This window comes from Poecilia reticulata, linkage group LG13, assembly GCF_000633615.1.
Source record: "Poecilia reticulata strain Guanapo linkage group LG13, Guppy_female_1.0+MT, whole genome shotgun sequence".
Classification (NCBI taxonomy): domain Eukaryota; kingdom Metazoa; phylum Chordata; class Actinopteri; order Cyprinodontiformes; family Poeciliidae; genus Poecilia; species Poecilia reticulata.
In genome coordinates this window covers 21,054,410-21,076,508 of record NC_024343.1, presented here as the reverse complement: position 1 = coordinate 21,076,508, position 22,099 = coordinate 21,054,410, and the positions used below count along the sequence as shown (strand labels likewise).

Genomic DNA, 22,099 nt, shown 5'->3' with positions numbered 1-22,099 from the left:
ACCCTCAAGCTCCCAGGCCTCTGGTAGAGGACCCGAGCTCAGAGGATGAAACAGACCACCCACGGAGGGTGAGAAGGGAATTATTTATTTATTATTATTTTATATATAATTTGTATTTTTTTCCACAAGTAAAGTGTCATGTTTATACGAAAATAATAAGTTAAAGTAAATTAAAAAGTTCAGTGTGCCTTTAGGATGTTTTTGTTGTTTTCACAAGTCTGAAAGAAGGATTGATATGAAAGTAACTAGTATCTAAATCAATTTGACTTTCGTTTTCTGTCATTGATTCTTCTACAATAGAAAAACTTTTTGTTTATACGCAAAGAAATGGAAATTCCCCAGATGCACGATTTGTGAGGAAGAATGTACAGATTTTTAATGATGTGAATCAATAAGCATCTTTTGATAACACAACACAGAATAAAATTATTTCTGTGTATGAATCATTACAAATTGACATGCTATTATAGCTGCCACTGTGTGAGTGGATAGATGTTTCAAAGCATCAATCAATTGTTATACCAGACAGTTACAGTTAAAGAAGTTGAAGTCTCATTTCAATATACATAAAGCAAACAATGATAAAATCTACCTTCACTTGTAAGATGATGTCTTAAGTGCATAGATGCTATGGATATAAAACATTGAACAACCAAATATCCAGAGGAACTAACTCTAACCCCCACTGACCAGATCTGAACTCTTATTAGGTTTGCATGACACTGTTTGCAATAATTTGCAAAGTTTAAAGGGAAAAATAAGAAGAATCACACTTTCAATAAATTAAATATATCACTCGTGTTCATTAAGCCAGCATCAAGAAAACAGTGCTGTGACCTTTCTGTTTTAATTATGTCGTCTCATAAAACACTAGCCAAGGCATAAAATGTTTCAAGTACTGGAATACATTTTTTGCAAATGGATCCAATAGTAAAGTTCGCTTTGTGCAAACTGTTCTTGGTCATTCTTGTGCCAGACCTGACCATGCCTCACTGTGCAAGGTCAACATGATATGATCTTAAAAAAATCCAATATGCCATAACAGAATCGCAACAGACAGAAATATCAGTCTGACAAAGGTTAAAAGATGAGGGAAACGAGACAGCTGTGGAAAGTTGTATGTTGGTTTTCATAAATTCTGAGTGTGTCACACTGACCACTGGTCAATGGTTCCAGCTGACAGATACATATTTTTTTGCAATTTATTCACAACAAAGTACTTAAGAGAAACTGAACTATCACAGTAAGAAATGTCTCAGTCTCTTCCTCTACTTAAGTGTTGGCAGTGACATGCTGTGCAGCTTTATTTTTTATTTTTTTGTCTTTTCTAGTCACACTGTGATTGAAAGTTTACTATTTTCTGTGTCTCTGCTGGAGTAAAAGTACAAGACAAACCTCTTGGTATCTTGACAAACGTGTAAAAAGTGGCCAGTTTTGTAATAGGCAAGAAGATGGACTCTGAGAATTGTGGTGGAGCCGCAAATGAAGAGGAAATTATATTTTATAATGAACATTAAACATCCTCTGTGCATAATTCTGAATGGACAGAAGAGCAGCTGAAGTGAGAGGCTCATTGCACTGTGATGCAGGACGGAGCGATTCAGAGATCCTTTGTTCTCACATTCATACACCTTTTAACAGTGACTGCTAACATAATTTTTTATCTAACAAAATACGCAGTGATTGAAAACGTATTCATATTCTGATGGATTCTCTTATTCTAGTCTGTTAACTTGGACAGTGTTAGACAAGTGTTAATCTACAGGAAGCTGTATGCCTGCTTGAAAGTATATTCGTTTTAAATGCTACAAACTTCAAAAATCACAAAAATCAACTTAGAGTTGAAATCTGTAGCTATTCATTTTTATGGCACTTCCTGTTATAGAATTTCTTAGTTGCACCTCCTACTGCTAAGTAGGTGAACAGATCACTGCAGCAGAAAGTAAAAAAAATAAATAAATAAAAAAACTCTGCTGTGATGTGTTGGATACAGCAGCCTCAATGCTTAAGCATAATCTCATCATAAAGAGACTTATTTCTTTCCATTCGATTCTGTGATGTTATAAGTAGCTAAAAGTTCCTTTACTTATGAGACAGATGTCATGTTGAAGTGAGTGTGTTCAAAAGAACTCGAGCAGAAAGCGGTTTTATCCATGGCATAACCGTCTGTATGAAAAAGCTGTCACTGTTATTTCAGCCAAGCATCTTTCATGATCTTTTTATACTGTTAAGTCGGTCGACACTGCTAACTGTATCAGAGATCGTCTAGAGGAGAAAACTTTGGGATTTTGGAGCCATTTTGAAGAATGACATCCAAGACATTGCAGTACTGGGCTTTTCCTGGACTTGACATGATGCATATTATTCTGGTTGACTCTCAATCAGCTGTCCAGGCTGATGAGTTGATCAGGATTGATACCAACCAAAATAGCATTAGCAAAGTTACATGGAAGATAGCCTGACCATTGCTTGATTCAAATCTGGTCTATAGTAGAGTCTGGACCTTCTCCTGTTTACAAGTATTGCCTCTGGTAGAATTTCTTCGAGGCCAATCGGCGAACAGAAGGTGAAGTTGTGAACTATGATGTAAATTTTCTGCGCTGTGTTAAAATTGTAATCTATAGGACACTCTCTATTTTGAGGTCCATGGGAGTTTGCAAGTACTTCATCTTGTTTAACAATTCCTGCGTAGCATCAAACTCTGATGGAATAATGCTGTGTGTAGCCTGGTTGATTCACTCCAAACCATCTTAAATTCCACATTACCATTGGATAGAAACAGACGGCAACAAGCAACTTTCATTTTACCATGCTGAGACGATTTTCGTAGAGTTTACCAGTATCGTACCCAAAAGGCTTCAAGAGACAAAGAAATGCACCACCTTCACTGAAATACAAACATAAAATTTAACGTGCAATTGTATCTTTTTTCAAATTATTCACAGCAGCTAAAATGATTTTGTAAAATCTTACTGCAATGTGAAGTCTGCACTACAGGCAATGGAATTACTGATACCACACAAAATAATTAACCATCTCTTCAACATGTACCACAGATCAACTTATAATCATTAGATAATTTTTCTTGCAGAATCCAGGCAAGAAGAAAAAACAGATAGTTTTTCTTTTTGCCTGTTTTCTTCTTGTCTCATTTTTGCGACTGTCTATTTAAAAATTTATTTGTGTTAACATTTGTACTCTGAGCAAACCAGAGTACAAAATGATCATCCTTAATGCAGTTTTTTTTTTTTTTTTTTTTTTTTTTAACCAGGCAGAAGGTGAAGCTTTGTTTTGTTCTGCGTGTGGGCAGAAGGGACGGCCCGTATATTGTTAAAACCTTATGCGTCATAAAGCTGTAGGTAGTATGAAAGTATTGTGAGGCTGCATATGAAACGGCGAAGCTTTATTCTACAAATCTTGCGCACTGGCATCACAGGTGACAATAGAGTCGACACAGATTTGTATTTGCTGCAGATTTATGAGAGTGTAAACACTTTGGTAGGGAAAAGATTGCGAGGGAAATTTTATGCTGCCTGTTTTATTAAACAGCGCAGGAATGAATTTAATTCACTTTCGACCCACATAGTGCAAGACTGTGACTTTTAAATTTGGCCATGTATCAAGTGTTGGGGGTTCTTGCTATCAAAGTGCTAGAGCTGCAAATACAGATTATTACCATTTAGATTTTTCAACGGTATTAAAAAAAAAAGAGAGAACTCTTTCTTTGTGCAGCACTCTGTTACGCGCACACACTTTCCAGAGCTTTATGTACAAAAAAAGAAAAAAAAATCTTCACGCCTGGCTAAGCTCTTGACACAAATACGCTGCTGCGGTATGTGAAAATGTAGATCTGTCTACAAAACAGAGCATTCTGCATACCCTCTGGAGACACATATTGTTGACTAAGAAAACAGATCCAATTAATTATTCACAGTATCTTCCTTCTAGAGAATGTCCTCTGACCCAGGCAAGAATTATATCTGGCCTTTTGCCCTGTTTTGCTCATCCATTTGGGTGATCAGGGCTTGGAAGACAGGCAAGAAGGAGCGGGACCTATCTACACAACCGTGAGCTATATCTACAGTGATACGACTGATAATAAGGTTAAAAGGGCTATCCATCAAAAAGCATTAGATCTCGCCAACTCACTGTCTTCCCTGGGATACCCAATCAGGGCTCAATCAGCTGTGAGCAGGCTCTGGGGAGATTAAAGTGATAAAAGTAACTTTGGGAAATGGGCAGCTTTTGTGACAGGGACAATTATTAAGAAATCCTTCAGTCAGTTTGACCTTCTATCTTTTCTTTTTTAGTCTGAGAATGTAGAAAAGTAAAGTTTTTAATAGCGATGACAAAGATGGCTTGAAAGAGACTTAAGAGTCCGCACAGCGTGAGTGAAACAGTGAAACTCCTCTGACGTTCCCTTTTTAAAAACACAGCATGAACAGCAGTAATTGGAAAACTCTTATTGTATAACGTTTCTTTTAAAGCCACAAAAGAATAGTCAATGATGGTAACATATGTACACTGGTAGTGTTTGTGAGAATGTTGAGCCCCACGCTCCTGTCACAGACCTGAGCACATCCTTTCACCCGAGACGCGTGTTAAGCGCAAAACAATTTTATGTTTTAACCCGACAGGAAGTTGTTGCTGAAAAACCCAGGACACTCTTGTAAAAACTCATTTTATTCTCAATGAGTTTTTCGCTTCCTGTTTAAATAAAAGTTTACAGACATTGCCTTGTCTATAAGAATAAACAAATAGATAATAATCCTAAACCCTTAAAGTTCTTTGATTTTTGTTTTCTCCTTCAATCCATAGTGTACTTAGCAGAGAGACAAATCAATAGGTTCCACTGAATTTACACTACACATTTCTGAATTGCAGAAACAGTAGCCCGGCCATTGCCTTCCTTTTTCAACTGCCTGTAGTTTTAGCAATGGCAGCGTTCGGTCCATGTTGGCCACGCTTCCAAATATTAAATTAACATTAAGAGCCGCCTCGTTCAGCTTCTCTCTTCGCAGCAGCACAGGCAATTTTCGCTAAGCTTCATAACTTCGCATTACATACGTCACAGGCAAACGTTTGTAAATGGATAACATTTAAAACTTCAACAGAAGCCAAGCCTCCAGGAAGCAATCGCTTCTTGAAACCGAGAGCCCAGACTCTCTGTACAACGCAAATGGCGTAGGAGAAGGGGCTGATTTTTACTATATAGAAACAGTGGTAAATTCAGTGAACATTAGGAAATAGTTTGTGTCAATAGCTGTCATGGAGTAAGTACACTAATAGCTACTTAGAGCAGGTTCCATTCAATATTTAGCTTCCACCGTATGAAGGATTTTCTAAACAGTTTGAACCAGAGCAATGCTATTTCTTTCTACGCCTCATCACTTTTACACCAGACAGAATTTATATTCTCACATGCACCATATGCTAATTGCATGCTAACTGCACAGAGATGCTGAAGAATCCTGATAATGATTAGCTGGGTGTGCTGCGAGTTGTTTTTTCTGTCTTTTTAGCTTGTTCTAAAAGTTTCTGCACAGGAACACAGAAATGTGATTTAATTTTGTTTTGTATGGCAAGAGTTCACTTTTGAATTGACCCAGAGTAGCAATTCGCTTTTCACCATTTTCTAAAAATGAATTTGCTGTGACTGCATGCACAGCTTTGCATGTTAAACGTCAACCGTGTACAAATGCTCCAAGCAACCCCTCTTACGAGGCAGAAATGTTGTAAGCCAACATGCTAAAAGAGATTGATTTGAATTATGAAAAATTTCTATCTAAATGCAGTTCGGAATATTCATGAAAACTGCCAACGGCCATCATGAAATGTGTTACTTTATTTTCTGCTTTTGTAGAATCTATGAAAACACAGTGAAAAACCAAAAAATAAATACAACATACTGTGCTTTATGATGGCAAAGTGGAAGACCACCCCCCCCCCATTCCTGCTGCATCACATAGAGGCACACAGAACGATCTGAAGCAACACACACATTGACGTTCGCTTCGGCTTTTACTCTTGCTCCCGATGCTGCGCTCGTGAAACTCCTGCATTGCACTGAAAGAACTACAGAGCATAATCCGAGCAGGAACAAACAGCAGGACTGTTGACAGGCTCCTCTCCGCTTGCGTCAGAGATTCATTGCCTTTTTGATTACCCTGCCCCCGCCACGAAAGCGAGTGGATGCATAGAGATGATCTATGTAGCTCTGCAGTGGCATAAGATAAAACAGGGCAAGATGTGACGAGCGCTGGAGGAGGGGAATTTGTGTACTTTTCTCATCAACACTTTTTTTTTTCTTGTTTTCCAGCTCTCCTGCTTCACAACTACCTGGCATCCCTCATTCTCCCTCTTGCTATTTATCACAGTCTTGTTTGGCGCTCACAGCTTTGGGTCCCTCATAAGGAGATGCACACTTTTCAACCGGCAAGTCACTGGAGAAGGGGTTGGAGAGATGAAACGCAGCATGCGATGCCAACTGCAGTCAAATGTATAGGTGGGGGGAGCTTGGATGTGGTGCCACAGTGGTATCATGCATCAGCAGCTTAAAAAACCTTCCCTTTCGTATTTCATCTTGCCCTTCTGTTTTATTCTCTTTTTTTTCTTCAACAGTAGAGGCTTACCTTCAGGTCTCTGCAGGAGTAACTGGCAGGCTCCCTTCAAGGCATTTCAAAGCTGCTCTTCACCCCACGACTGTGCGCTCCTTCCCTGGCTTTGTTCAATCAACAACAGCCCTCCTGCCTCCCTCCTGCCACCCAGCTCCTTCTGCTCTTCACTGCTCTCTGTCTACTTCTGTGCGAGAGGGGGGTCTGTGTTCGTGTGTGTGAGGGAGAGCGAGAGAGTAATAGAGAGAGCGAGAGAGACATGGTGAGAAAGGGAGAGTGGATAGGAGAGAAGATGTGAAGGATGTTATGAGCTGTGGGATTTTTTTCTCGGATATTCTCACTTTTCCCACCTTTGTCTTTCGTGATTTGAACTTTGTATGAGCCTTTTACTTCCTATTACAAAAGCTTACAGAAATCGGTCCAAATGAAAAGTCAAGTACATGATTCATGGTGTGAAGAACGGATGAATACGTATGTGTGTTTTGATACTGCAGACAGGGAACAAAAAAATGAAAAAAACTGTCAAAGAGGAGGCTGGCATAATCAATTGCACTAAAACCGCAGTTGAATAAAAGCCTCCAGGGTGAAAGAGTGATAAAAAAATATAAACGGAGAAAAGAAGAAGGGGAGGAAAAAAGTGAAACAGGATAAGCATGAAGAAAAGAAGCCAGCAGATTCAGAATGTCACATTAAAGTTCTTGAGTGGATATCACACAAAAAGATCCACATTTTCTTCTAACTCTAAAGACACAGCCTGTTTTTTTTCAAAATCTAACTCAGGACACGTGGGGGTTCTTAAAGTACTGACAGCAGCTCTATTTGTGTCACAAATTTCCATCTTCAATAGCTAATGAGCAAAATCGGCAACAGCCCCTTTCTACGTCTCCGGCTAGACAAATAAACTAAAGCAGCCACTGCTGCTGTCAAATATGTGCCCATTTTCATTTAGTAGGTTTCACTACTTGCTGTGTTGCTCACATAAGATGAAGCCAGTTAAGGAGCTGCTGCGGCCATTACCACTTTGATTTACTGTGAGTTTGAAGCAGACCAGAGCTTGGGAGCAGGAGGATGTTATTTTGAACTGGGCAGGGAACAACGGAAGAAACCAGGAATAAAGAATAATGATCAGTAAGCTTCTATACATGGAGAACTGCTGAATGGCATCATGGGAACCAAGCGAGTTCGGTAAGGGATTCCCATCCTGCTCCTCCAGCTGGGGAAAGCACTAAGCAGGGGAACTGAGAGAAAGAGACTAATTAACACAGATAGTGCCAGGGGAGCTGAACTAAACACAAAGGAGAGAAACTCTAATAGTAGAAATAAACTAAACGTAGAAACAGAAAACTGGAAATGAATAAAACCCTAACAAGCAAGAAATGAACTAACCAGAGCAACATCCAGTGGCAGAAATAGATATTTATTGTAAATAAAGCTAAACACCTAGCCCTCTGTTTTCAGCTTTGGTCAATGCAAATCATAATCAACTGCTATTATTTACATGTGTTGTCTAAAAATATTTCCAGTTCCTTGCAGGACAGCACTGCTTCAATTTATTTCAAACTTACTTCAACATCTCAAGCAATATTCTTTTCAGCACATCCTTGAAGGTCTTATTTACACCCAAACAGACAAGTCAAACAAGGAGAACAGAGAAGTAAAGAGTCCCATGGCAACTGAAGGAACTACAGAGATCTACAGCTGAGAGGCAACAATTAATTATTAGGTTATTAATAAAATGTACATTTGTTTAATCACTTACTACACTATTTTTTAATATTTTGAAGAATATACTATCAATACCTTCAAGGGGAATTTTGTTTTCTTCCTGAAAGTGGGAAGACTACAGCTTCCCAGGTTAACATTGTGCTAATTGCTCAATTGCTTTGCTCAGATCACCTGCCATGTTAATTTATCTCAAATTATTTCCAGAACTCTAACTGCAGTTCCTAACAAAACAATAATGTCATTCATCATGATAATGATGAGCATGCTCTCCAAGCAATGATGGAATTCATAGCAAATGAATTGGGCATAGAAACAAAAGAGACTCTGTGGGATCATTTATTCTCCATATATTCAGTTTAAGGAGCTGTTTTCAAAATTTTGAACTCTTTTGTACGGTAATATGTTAGATGGATGAGATGGCATCATGGATACTTAGCAATGGTCAGCAGGTAGACACGTGTTTAAAAAAATAAACATAAAGACAACAATGAAGGAAGTAGTCAGATTACAAGACAAGTAATTTGACCGTTTACTACCAGAAGTTGCTTCATGCGCTTCCTGGATTGTGATTGATGACTTTGCAGTGCTCCCTCGGGTTCTTCTCTATTGCATGTACTCCAGCAGCTAAAAGCACGGTGACACTGCAGGGATCTGCTTCGTCTTTCATCAGCCTCCAGCCCCTGTGGATGTGATCACACTGGATTACAGAACCTCGACTATTAAAGCTGCAAAAAGGATGATCTCTGTGACTGGCTTAGGGATAAGAGCTCTGGGCTAGAATCACACTCATGCCAATTATCACACGTGTTAACCATGTTGAAAATAAAAATTTGAGCATCATCGGCATGGATTTTTCGTTTGATCAGCTGCATCATGGAACCGAGCGGCTCAGATTAAGGAGGATGTAATCATCATTTCCCCTCCTGAGGTTCCTGCTCTATCGATCAAAGCTCAGCCCCTTCCACTTTATTGCATGTGCTGTTCTGGCTGTGGGGAAACCCTTTCAAATTTCTGTTCACAGCTTACATTATTTTTAAAGTATCAGAATCCCAGGTTATTTAGGTTTTGGGTCTTTTTCAGAATGTGTGTTTTTTTTGTCAATTTCTTGTTTTATTGTGTTCAGCCTTATTCTTTGTTTTTGTGTTTCTGTCATCTTTTCTTTGCTTTCGGTTTTTTTTTCTAGCTGTTTATTTACTTGTGTTTAAATTTCACGGTAAAACTTTATTCTGTTGTATTTACTTCATTCGTTGTTCTTGTTGAAATGATCTTTTTCCTGGTTGCAAGTTAGTGATTCTTCTCCGTTGCCTTTCCCATACCATCTCTCTGTTTCTCACTCAGCTTGCCTCTCTGGTCTCTACTCTCGGCTGCAGACTTTTCCCAGTCAGCCTGACCTAATCAAGTTACCTGCCTATAAGCGCCTCTTTTTCTGTTATTCAGCACTGGATTCTCCTGTTTGTTCCAGTCATTGTTTCTTTATTCCTCCTGGACAGCTGCTTGTGTTTACTTGCCTGTAAATTTATCCTATCAATATTAAAAAGACTCAAACTTGCCACCACCTCCTACTCTGCCTGCATTGTGAGTCCAACTGTTACACTCATCATGACAGAACGTGTTTTCAAGCTTCATGCAGTTGGTTTGCAAAGATAAATTATTCAAAAGCATTTGAGATATTTTTGTTATTTTTGCTCTAATCCTGTATCAAATGAGGATAATCACCAAAATCCCAAATATTGAACTCTGCACCAAGCTATCTTCCAAAGAGGTTTTACTATCAAGCTAAGACAGGGAATTTAGTTCTTTCTTTTCTGGTATTATGATGTTAGGAAGTTTCATTTGTCTTTTTCCTTTTTGCTTCCCTTAGCTGCTTGAGCCTGACCACTCAGCCTGACCACTCAGGCCACTCAGGCCCACTTTTTCTTACTCATCCCAATAGGCTCCCTAATGATTCTCTGTTTTAATGATTGACTGGACTGACACAAATCAGTGTCAGTCCAGACTTTATTTTAAATAAAGTCAGGTTTCTTACTGCAAAATAAAGTTCCAAGTTTTTAACTGAAAACTAGGAATCATATTTGTCTGATGGTATCTGAAAGATACTGAAATATATAAGCTCATTAGATGATAACAACAACAACAAAGACTGGCTCTATATTGAAAAGGGAGAATGTAACAAGAGTTATTTAGAAAATAAATTGCTCCATAAATGTTAGAACTCACTGGAGTTTTCTGTTCCAGCTGTAAGTTAAGCATATTTATGCAGTGCCTTGGAAAAGTGCTTAGAGAGCACAAGATGTTGGATTGCACTTCCTCTGTCCTTTCACTCCACAAACACCAGGGACTTATTTAAAATCTGCTGAAAGGGCATTTGTATTGGAAAGTCTTCTATAAGATATTTATTGTTAGATTATTGGTTTAATGTATTGTTTTCATCCCTCTCAATCATTTTAAAAGGTAGTATTAATTACCCTCTTCCAAACTTGTCATACCACTACCACAAACTTAACCTAAATATGTCTTATGTGGAATTTTTGTTTCCCTTGATAGATCAACATAAACATTTTCATAATTTAAAAGTAGAAGTGAAATGGTAAATCAAAGCATAAATGCAGCTCTTGTGTGAAGGTCTTAGAGATTTGTTACAGAACATAAGTCTCCTTAGTTTGCTACAAGTCATTCAGGGACACTGTAACATGTAGTAGAATATTTATTTTTTCTCTATTGAATTGAGATCTGGGCTTTGACTTGTCTTCAAACCATTTCTTGGTCGCTTTACCTTTGCTCTTTGCGTCATTGGAAAATGATGTAGCTGGAAAATGTGTATTCTCTGAAGCTGCAGCTCTCTGGCAGATGGAAAAAATTGTCTCCACCACCATGCTTCACAGTTGGGGTAGAGTGTAGAGTGTTTGTGGTGATGTGCAGTGTTTAGTGTCCACTAAACATTGCATCTTGTCTGATGGCCAAAAAGATCAATTTTAGTCTCATCCCACCAAAGAACGTTTTTTCCTATTTGTTATGGATTCTTCCACATGCCCTTTGGAAAACTCTAGTCCAGTTTCCATCAATAGTGACTTTCTCTTTGCCACTCGTCCTTATAGCTTTGACTGATGAAGAACCTGGGCAACAGTTGTATGTGCAATGAATAGTTTAGATCATGTTTTAGAATACACTTAATGTAGTTAATAACTTGTGACTTAGATATTTATTTTTGAGCTTAATCCAATTAGCAAAGCAGACTGTGCTAATTGTGTCTAAGTATTTAGACACAATTTAAGTTTCTAAATAAAAACCCTGCAAGAAACATTCTTTAAAAAGAGCCTTAATCACAACTGTGTCGATTTAGGATAGTATGATGGACGAAGTTTAAGTTACATTTTTGCAATTCATACCAACATCTAGAGTTAGAATGTCACATTATTTTTTTATTTGGACATATGTAGCTCTCACCAAGAAGCTGTTAACACAATAAGACATGAACAATAAAGTCAGCTCATTGTCTGATTAGGGAAGACTTCAAAAACAGAAATCCTGTTTGCATATATTGCTATCTTAATTTATTTAGGAAAAGTTCAGTGCAATATTTTTTTTTTTTGCCAAGTCAACATGCAGTTTATCATTCCATCCATTTATTCTCCACACAGGTTATGTTTAACTACAAATTTATAAGTGAGATTTTAATTTCATGTTACTGCTGCTCATATGTTTTATTTCCAAGCAACGATCCGAGTAAAAAAAAGAACATAAATCCTGCTGTAGCTGCTGTAGTTATTCATGCTAAAAATATCATTTCTTTATCTGCTTTTATTACATTGGGTGAACAGAATGTTACTAATCCCTGCCTTTGTCAGGTTGCCTAGGCTCAGCGACACCATGTGGAGGGAAAAGGTATGGCATGTGACTCCAACAGACCGAGAGAGAGAAGGACGAAAAAAAAAAAAAAAACTTCAATTCTCTGTGCACAGAAGAATTTCAGCTTTGACAAAAGGCACCTTTAGGTTTATAAATATAATTTGTTGAGATAAAATATTTTGAAAACCATTGCAGTTCTGCAAGAAGTAAAAATGTATTTTTCTGTACAGTAATGCAGAAAGAAGCTGCATTACTGTGGTGGTCCTGTCCTGCAAGACTTATGTGATCATATTAGTAAAGTAAATAAAAATGATGATTGGAAAAAAAAAGCATTCAAACCAATTTATCTGTTTCCTATCACTTTCATAAACTAAAACTGAATCCTACATTGGTCTCTACTTGAACTTCAACAAGTGAAGCTTTTTCCGAGCCTTGGAGGAAAATGCATTCCTCTGAAGTGTTAAAAGTTGACATTTGCAGACTCAGGTTGCAACATGGCACATTTTTCAGCAACACCTCCAAAGGCAAGTTTTTATTTTATTTTATTTTATTTTATCTAATTATATTCTCACAACAAAATTGTATGCTGCGTGAGAGCATGCATATCCACTTAAAGCAAGATAATTAACTGCATTAGTTCAACTTGTAATGACAGATGTAGGCCAAAACATAAAATTTGATGTTTTACTTAAAAATAAATAAATAAAGCCATAAATATATTAGCTAAGACTGGAAGCCCACTTGACATTTTCATCTCTTTGCCCACAGGCTGATGTTCTGCATATGCACTGCATCAGAGTAATTCAGTCAACGCTCAAACTCCCTGACATTTATGTGCTAGAGAAGTGTTCATACCAATGTAGCAATGTTTATAATGGCAAGTAGGTGGATTCTATTTAGCAAGCAGGTGACTTTTAAAGGTGCCTGAATGCAGTATTTTTTTTTATTTTATAAAAAAAAAGTAAAATGAAAGTTGACAGGGCAGTGGAAACGGTCCTGACCCACTAAGGATTGAGTTTACTAGACCACACTAGACTAAGTCTGGTGTGGTTCTTGCAACAAGATATTATCAGCCAATTCCGCAAGATCGTTAATTTTGTTTGTGGTGCTTTTCATGGATTGGACTTGTCCAGCAAATTCCAATACATTCATTTGGATTGAGATCTGTGGTTTCTGGAGGACGTGTCAAAACCTCAAACCCAGTGTTTTACCATTTATCTTTGCTTTGTGGAAGAGCACAATATCCTGTTGAAAGAGACTATGCTAAGACCATTTCCAAACGTGCTGATCTGTTGCCATGCAGCATCAAATAAAATAAACTGTAAAGCAACTTGTGTTCTCAGTCATTTTATCACAATAAACATTTACTTGCTCAGCAGTTTGAGCTGCAGTGGTTCAGACTGATTTGGATCCTCACTCATCAGCCTTTGCTGTCCATGTGCATCAACGAACCATTATCCAGTTACTGGTTCACCACCTTTTTCTTCTTTAAACACATTCTGTTTGATACAAGCTACTGCCACAAGAGCTGCAGTTTTGTTGATACTCTGGTCTAGTCATCTGCCAACTTACTTATAGGTAACTTCTCAGCATGATATAAGAGCCTGTTTCAAGTACATAATTCCTTAGTAATGGTGAAAAGGTACTAGTTCCATTGGCAGATTATTTCACTTATAACAAAACATTTGTATCAGGTTTTAAGTGAAATAATCTGAAAATGTAACTATCACTTTTTGAGCCAAATTAACAAATTATTGATTAAAAACTAGCTCTTATATCTTGCTGAACAGTTACTTGTAAGTTAAATTTGTGTTATTTTAAGTGTACTAATACATTTGCTCAATAAACTAAACCTATATTACTTGGTAAATTTTTGTGTTTTTGGCAGCGTATGCAAAAGTTCAAGTGGTACGAATACTTTAGCAAGGCACTATATTCTGCATGAAACCTGTGACAGGGTGTGTTCTGAGTGGGACACAAAGTCTTGCAGGTGAAAAGATTTTGAGTTCTCTGGTGTTTCTTAGCCCTCTGGGGCTCATGTTGGAAGTTTCTTATACAAGTTTAAAGACATCTTCTATTTTAACAGCACTCTGCTTTATTATGCAGAGAAGCTCTGTCAGGCCATCATTATACCCACCACACACTAGAGATTTAGCCTTTGTTCAGTACCACAGATTTTATCTTTGTGAAGAGCAAAGAGTGTTATAACCAATAAAAGTGGATACAAAGTGTGAAAATGCATGCAATGTGATACTCTACATGCAAAGTTACCAGAACTTTAAGGAAGGTGGCTCTAATCATTGCAGTAGAACAACACATGTTATTTTGTGTTTGTTCTGGTGTCATTTTACATTATAAAGAGGTGAAATAAAGCTTGTTCTTTGCTTGGCACTGACAGTACTGCAGACGTGAATGAGGGTGAGAAATAATATTGAATAAGGAAGGAGATTAAAGCTTAAAAAGGGTTTTGTATTTCTTCTCCTCGTCACTAATGTAAATATTCAGGCTATTTTTCCTGCTCAGTCAGAGTGGAGCTGGGGGTGTGGCATCCAGTTCATTAATGATTTTCATTTTTGGAAGATAAAATTTGAGGATCTGCAGCAAAAATGTAAATAAACAAATAAATTAATAAACAAATAAGTAAATATACATTCACAAAAATCTAGTATATTTTTGGGGAAAACATGCTATGGTGCAATATTTTAGTGAACACACCTTACATGGTGACGGCAGAGCTCTACATGCAAAATGGATGTGAGGTGGAAAAATATCACTGCTGAACTCAAGAAACTCACATGTAGCCTGATTGTGGCTGCATCACAGTGAGGGGGTGCTTCCTTTCAGCAGGAAAAGGAAGCTCAACAGAGATGATGGGAAATTGGACAAAGCCAAATAAAGGAAGAAGTCAGAAAACAGGAGCATTGGGTCAAAGGTTCATCATCTAGTAGGGGAAAGACCCCTGACATACAGCCAGTAACTCAAAACTAGACATAAATCAACATGATAATCTATCACAGCACTTGAAAACTGATTCCCACATGTGCAGTCAATCTGACTTAAGGCAAACTATTTTGCATCAAAGAAATAAAAAAACTAAAAATACTCTTAGAGATTTAACCAGAAAACTCAGTAGCTGTATTGGCAGCAAAATGTAGTTCTTGAAAGCATTGACTCAGGAAGGGTTGAATGCATTGTCAGATTGTTTTATTTATTTTTAAAAGCCAATTATGCTTTTCCTTTTGCGTCTCAATTATTTGTCACTTTATGTTAACATGTCATTAAAAAAACAAACCAAATAAATCCAGGGGATATTTTTGACTGTACCTTCACAAAATGTGAAATTTATAGTGACAACTTTATTATTATTATTATTATTATTATTATTATTATTATTATTATTATTATTATTATTATTATTATTATTATTATTATTATTATTATTATTATTTTGTACCTTCATAGGTGCATTCTGCTTCTTTCGCAGGTCATGAGGATAATCACATCAAACCCAACCTGCCAGGCAGATCTTGTCTTCATATTCAAGCCTTAACGCTTTTGTCCTTGGCCTTTTTTGGCCTTCTACTAGAATGCACATTGCATTGGCAAACCTTACTGAATGCGTAAACCCTAGAATCATCAAAACAACCTTTCATATTCCTCTAGGTCTTTATCTTGCCTTTCCAAATAAGATTATCTTGCAGAAATGCATACTGATGACAAGACAGCAAATTGATAAAAATATTTATTTCTAGAAATTCTTTGTAGAAAATATTTGAATTGGCACAGGAGGTAAATGCTTTACAAGCACATTGCACAGCTTGGGACTGTAGTGGTTGGCATTTAGCTCGTTGCCATTTTTACTCTGAGAATGATGGATATGGAATATGAATGCTCAGTGACACGGTGACCCAGCAAAATGCTGCACCCTTCTCTCAGCTTGTTCCCTGTGCTCACAAATACACAACATTCACAAAAGGATAAAACCACCGACTTCAAAATGTGAGGTTATTGGGATCAATTAAAGCACACACTCCTACCATTGTTGCCACCATCGTCCTGTCAATTAAAGTCTATATTTGCCTTGGAAATTGGAACTAAATACCTGACAAATATTATGTTAAATATACAAAATAAATGTAAATGGTGATAAATTTCCAGTTATAAAATAAAAACAAATCACCTTGACCAAAGGAAATTAGAAGTACGTGATGTGTTCCCAGAATGCTTTTTATTCTCATTTTACACAAAATATCTGGTCAACAATGATGTGTTACAATGTGTGAAGAGCAGGGGAAAAAACGAAAATAAGTATGTAGATTTCGCATCTTTGGCAACATGTTGAAGCCCTAGAAATAACACAGAAGCTGTAAAGTTACTTTTGACTTCATAGCGATGGCTGACCACTGCATCGATTTATTTTTTTAGCAAAACCTAGTTCTAAGACTTGTGCCTGAGCACAATGACTAGTAGCTCTCTGTTTGGGTACAAAATACTCTGTTTCGGTATTTTGTATAGTTAGCTATTTAACACCTGGTAAAAGCGACATTTGAATATTCTGATATATGCAGAAACTCCCTCTGTTTCTTTCATTGAAGCAAATTCAAAAGCCCTGAAAAAAAAAAATTAATAAAAATTATGTGCTCAACAACCACACAAATGTCGACCATATAAATTAAGGCCCATCATAATAATTAAATTACGGCTTGTGCACTTCATCCAAACAAAGCAAAGCATTGTGGCTTTTACTGAATATAATTTGCTGGCATTTTAATAAAAGTTTTTTATACATGTACACGCGTGCGTGTGTGGATGTGTGTGTGTTTTGATGTGGTTAGAGCTAATGGATTTTTCAAAATGTATTTATTTCAACTGTGCAACAATTGTCTCCAAAATCTTATTTCTCTGCTCTAAAGTTATTTGGATGAAAAATATGCCACTGCTCCAGTCTATCAGTCATGACAGTTATGTCATCTGTTAGTGACTTTTTCCTCCTTTTGCTGGAAATTAACTAACCGCATTCAAGAAGCTGTGTAAATGTGGCAGTAAATTGCCTTTGAAACTGATATACAACAACAAAATATGCAGATATCACTGAGCATTTACTCGCAAAAATAAAAAAATAAATAAAAATGAGCCCTGTCATTCTATGTCAATAGTAATTAAATATTCCTAGAGTAAACACCGAACAGCATGTAAGGTAACACCGCAGCATGCTCAGTATGTAATGAGATTCACTTTGAAAATGAATCCCTTCACAATTTACAACTTACTCTCCCCCCAGCATTCAAACATCTGCAGCTTCTGAGCTGGTTCTGCGTTCAGCAAATCCCAGAGAGCAAACTGTTTGGTTTCATCATCTTCTCATCTTTCTGGTGTCTTACCCTATCCCCAGTCTGGGGGGAAAAGCCTCATCATCGTATCATCAGAAAAAGTCTGCACTGAGTAAAGAAGTGCTGATTTTGGATTGATGGTGACAATTCTATTTGCAGTTTATGACTTCTGTTGGATCAAGTGAAACATCAAAAAAGATGTCGATATATTGAAAACACTTGTAACTCTTTTCAGCGTGGTTCAAATTATTTTAAAATGTCACGTCTTCACAGCTTGGAAGATGAATTTCATTGCCTCGAAAGTGGATCATCAGATGTCCTCAAGAATGCCTGCGTGCAAACATTCTCACAGTTTATGTCTGTTTGACATTGAGATGCACAAAACCAGTCATGTACAGGTCCATGCGTCGCATTTACACTGTCGATATTAACTTTTCTTACTTCTTTACTGTGAGTTCAGAACATAAAAACTGTGGTTCAGGCATGAAATGCCTAAATTTGAAACCAGCGCGACACTTTATGCAGTAGTTAAATGACAGAGGTCATCTCAGTCCTTGGTGCCTGGCATTTGTGGACAAAACATAAGTTTTTAGAGCCAGAAAATTCAACGCATATGCGTGGGTGTGTGTGTGTGTATGGTGGTGGTGGAGGGCGGGGGGCGGAGGGGGGTTGATGTACCTGTGGGCGTTAACATCACCTGAGTGATTCTAACATGCTGACACACGACAATATAAAGACACACGAGGTGGTTCATCTGGCACAAGAGGACGCAACTTGGCTGCCTCAGACCAGAGAAACTCATTCAGCTTTGGATGCTTCTCAGTTTTCCATTCAGGTGAGTTAAAAGACCTTGCATTCTCGCATCATGTCTTTGAATAGAAATAGCAAATGGAACAAAATATAGATGTTTTTTTTTTCTTGGTTAAACATTAAGATCAAAATTTCCAATGTAAAATCTCAGTTATGAAAATCTAAGATGTTTCCTTGATATTCAGCTTAAAAAGTTTAATCAGACTCCATGTAGTCAAATGACATAGAAACTGACACAGGTTCCAAAAGTCTTTAGACAAACCAAACAAAATACGAGTGGTGACTACTCCTCATTTTGAATTGAATGCAATCAAATAGGAGAGCAAAATCAAGCATATTTTGAGATTAAATTAAATACAATAATGGGAAGCAGAAGATGGCAGTAAGGCATCTAATGAGTCTCACCCGGCATGCCTTCACTTGTACATGTGGTCATTTTCTTACACAAAGCTGTGATTTAGTATGACATATAACACTCAAAATCCCTAAATGCCTGAAATTATTTCACTACAGACCTAATGCATGAAAACCTGCTGACCTAATGATTAGGTATGGAATGACCCAGGAGGTTAACAGCTTGCAAAGCAAGAACTACAGTGTGCTTATCCAATTTGTTTTTACTGTGGTGTTTGAAGACTGCCAAAAAATATATAAACCTTCTGCACTGATTGTTTAGTAGCATTTCACTAGTAGACATGACATAATCCAAATAGCTCTTTGCGTGACTTGGCAAGAACAGGGACTGCACACTAATGTGGAAATTTGGTGCCACCACCGCTGCCAGTTGCCATCAAGCAGCATACTTATGAGACATTAAAGCTTTAATAAAGTTGAAGGTTGTTATTTATGGGAACTGCTCTAATGGCTTGCCTACATAATTTTACTGCCTTATTTAACTCTCTTCTTTCTGTTGAGACACGTTAATAAGAACCTGATTCTAGTCTTGAAGAATACATGTGGGAGTCTTCATCAAAACCAGTTTCTATATAACTTCTTGTGTTTCGTACGCTGAGAGAAGCATGTTGGGCACAGTGGTGAGACAGCCAACGGAATAAAAAGGGAGGAATTTTTAAGACTGTGCAGTTGATGTGTTTGAGCAGAACCATCTAATGTTCATCTGCCACAATCAGATGTGTCTATGTTAGATAGCACCTATTCATCCATTTGTCAGTGACATTTGATTATTTAGTGTGGTATTTTACCAGCTTTTCAATGTTGACACTGCATGTCTTTCTACTTTTGTCTCATAGATTACTGAGTAAGAGAGAAAGATGAGCGCCTTAAACAAGCGGATCCAAGACTACATGTTGGAGAGGAAAAGGCGGCGAACCAGATTGGTGACTAAAGATGGTCGCTGTAACATTGAATATGGGAACATTAAGTATAGCACCCACTTTGCCTTCCTGGTTGATTTCTGGACCACCTTTGTTGAGATCAGGTGGCGTTTTGTCCTGTTTATTTTCATTGCATCTTTTACCCTGAGCTGGTTTATCTTTGGCCTGCTGTGGTACTGGATTGCCCGAAGTAATGGAGATCTTGCATGGCAAGAGCCCCCTTCAGATCACATTCCATGCGTTGACAATGTCTTTGGACTCACCACAGCCTTCCTGTTCTCAATTGAAACCCAACAAACTATTGGGTATGGTGGAAGAGCAATCACACCTGAATGCCCTGGTGCCGTGGCCCTTGTCATTATCCAGTCCCTTCTTGGAGCAGTTGTCAACTGCTTCATGTGTGGAATCATCTTGTCCAAGATCTCCCTACCCAAAAAGAGGGCCAAGACCGTCACGTTTAGTGAAATGGCTGTCATCAGTCCCAGAAATGGTTCTCTCTGCCTGTCCATCAGAGTGGCCAATCTGCGCAAGACACTGATGATTGGAAGCCAGATCTATGGCAAGCTGCTGAGAACAACAACCACGCCAGACGGTGAGACAATCATCATGGATCAAGTGAACATTGACTTCTTGGTAGATGCTGGGAAGGACAACCTATTCTTTGTAACTCCTCTCACATTGCATCACGTTATTGACAAGAGCAGTCCCTTCTTCGACATGGCAGTGGACACGCTACATGACAAAGAGTTCGAGCTTGTGGTCTTTCTGGACGGCACGGCAGAGTCCACAAGTTCTTCCTTCCAGGTGCGAACCTCCTTCATTCCTCAGGAGATCATGTGGGGCTACAACTTCCTGCCGATCATCTCCAGGAGCAAAGAAGGGAAATACAGAGTTGATTTCTCCAACTTCTCCAAAGTGGTTCCGGTAGCCACGTCACATTGTGCATACTGTTATCACAACATTAAAGGACATCATCTCCATTCCATAACAGGAAATGACAACCCAGGCTTTGAGGTGATTGAAATTGACAATCTCCCTAATGTCACCAAGATGTGAAACACTTGCTGTTCGCGCAGGCTGAAATATCTGACTGGCAGCCCATTGCATCTCCCGACAATGAATTCCTGAAGTACAGACGGTTGCTCGAGGCATCTGCGGATGAACCATTTGCCCACAACCAAATGCTTTGCATTTAAACTTGAATCAGATTAACCAATTGTTTTGTTATTCTTTTGTATTGACAAATAAGGATCAGGAAACTTCTTGTGAGTTTTGAATGTGTCTGTATGTAAAACCACACCTGTCATGATCTTCTGATGAAAAACCTGTTTTCTGGAGGTCAGGTCATGTTAGCTGATGAAACATAGCTAATTGACACAAAGCTTCGTATGAAGGGAAGGAGATTTTTTTTATTTTTTTTTACCTTTCACATGAGTTATTTTTGTTTTAAATAAAACAGACAAAACATGTAATAAGTCACAAAAGAAGGAGTTTTTAAATTATGAACAGATGGTGGATGTGCTAAAAGTGATACTTTGATTTGCAGCAGTATGCTAAACTGTTCGGATAGGCTGGACTCCTGAGCCAGTCTTTCAAAACTGTGAGTGGTGCGATAGTTTTTTTGTTTGTTTTTTTATTTTGCAAATGACCATATTTTGAGAGAACATATCTCTCAGATAATGTCTAACTTGGCTGCATGCAGCAAACTCAATTATTTTTGTTTATATTTGTCTTTTTTAAAATTGCTTTTACTCAGGGGTAAAATAAACTTTATTTTTGCATTCATAAACATTTGTTTGCAGTAAAAAATTTTCACAGAGAACCAAACCTAAATGTCGCACCTGGTGTGAGATATAGAAGGTCAAACCAACAGAAGGTTAAGATCATTTTATTTACATAGAACATGTTCAGTGACGAGGCAATACAAAATAAATAAAAAATCAGTGCCTTGAAAATGAGGAAGTTTCTCATTTTCATTACATTTCCCCCCCCTTCTGAGGCACCTGAATGATTTTTTTCCCCCCATTCGATTTGACATTTAAATAAAATAAATAAACATATAAAAGAAAAAAATATGGGTGCCGGATGGGTGTGTCAGTTTTACTGTATGGTTGACTAAATGTTTGGCGTCATAACTGACATTTCAGCATTTAGAACATGGTGTAGTGTAGAGATATAAAACAGAACAACGTCACAGAATGGAAGTCATCCAAAAATACTTATTTAATTTAGTATGGAGAAGATTTGATAAATTATGTGTTTCTTCCAATTTATATCCAGTTTATCTGAGGAAGATATTTTATTTTTAATATTCTGTTACCATTCTAGGAATGCAGATTCTATAAGTCTCTGATTGCCCTATTTCTAAAGTAAAGAAATGAACAACTTATCTGTTGCCAGCTTTGTACATGACACAGTTCTGTATGATTCAAACTCAACA

The 22,099-nt window shown here is 37.6% G+C and overlaps 2 protein-coding genes across 2 annotated transcripts in view; one reads left to right on the top strand and one right to left on the bottom strand.

Moving 5' to 3' along the window:
- The window catches only part of kcnj5 (potassium inwardly rectifying channel subfamily J member 5), a 26,533-nt gene extending 19,688 nt beyond the window's left edge, over nucleotides 1-6,845 (bottom strand). Inside the window, exon 1 of the mRNA XM_008425975.2 lies at nucleotides 6,633-6,845. The gene's annotated coding sequence lies outside the window, so the exon portion shown is untranslated. The remainder of the gene's footprint in view (nucleotides 1-6,632) is intronic.
- Nucleotides 6,846-18,283: 11,438 nt separating this feature from the next.
- kcnj1a.1 (potassium inwardly rectifying channel subfamily J member 1a, tandem duplicate 1) lies at nucleotides 18,284-21,411 on the top strand. Its single transcript, XM_008425974.1, has 2 exons — nucleotides 18,284-18,350; nucleotides 19,576-21,411. Exon 2 carries the CDS (start codon nucleotides 19,597-19,599, stop codon nucleotides 20,713-20,715), a length of 1,119 nt encoding a protein of 372 aa, XP_008424196.1. The 5' UTR covers nucleotides 18,284-18,350; nucleotides 19,576-19,596; the 3' UTR covers nucleotides 20,716-21,411.
- The last annotated feature ends 688 nt before the right edge of the window (nucleotides 21,412-22,099 follow it).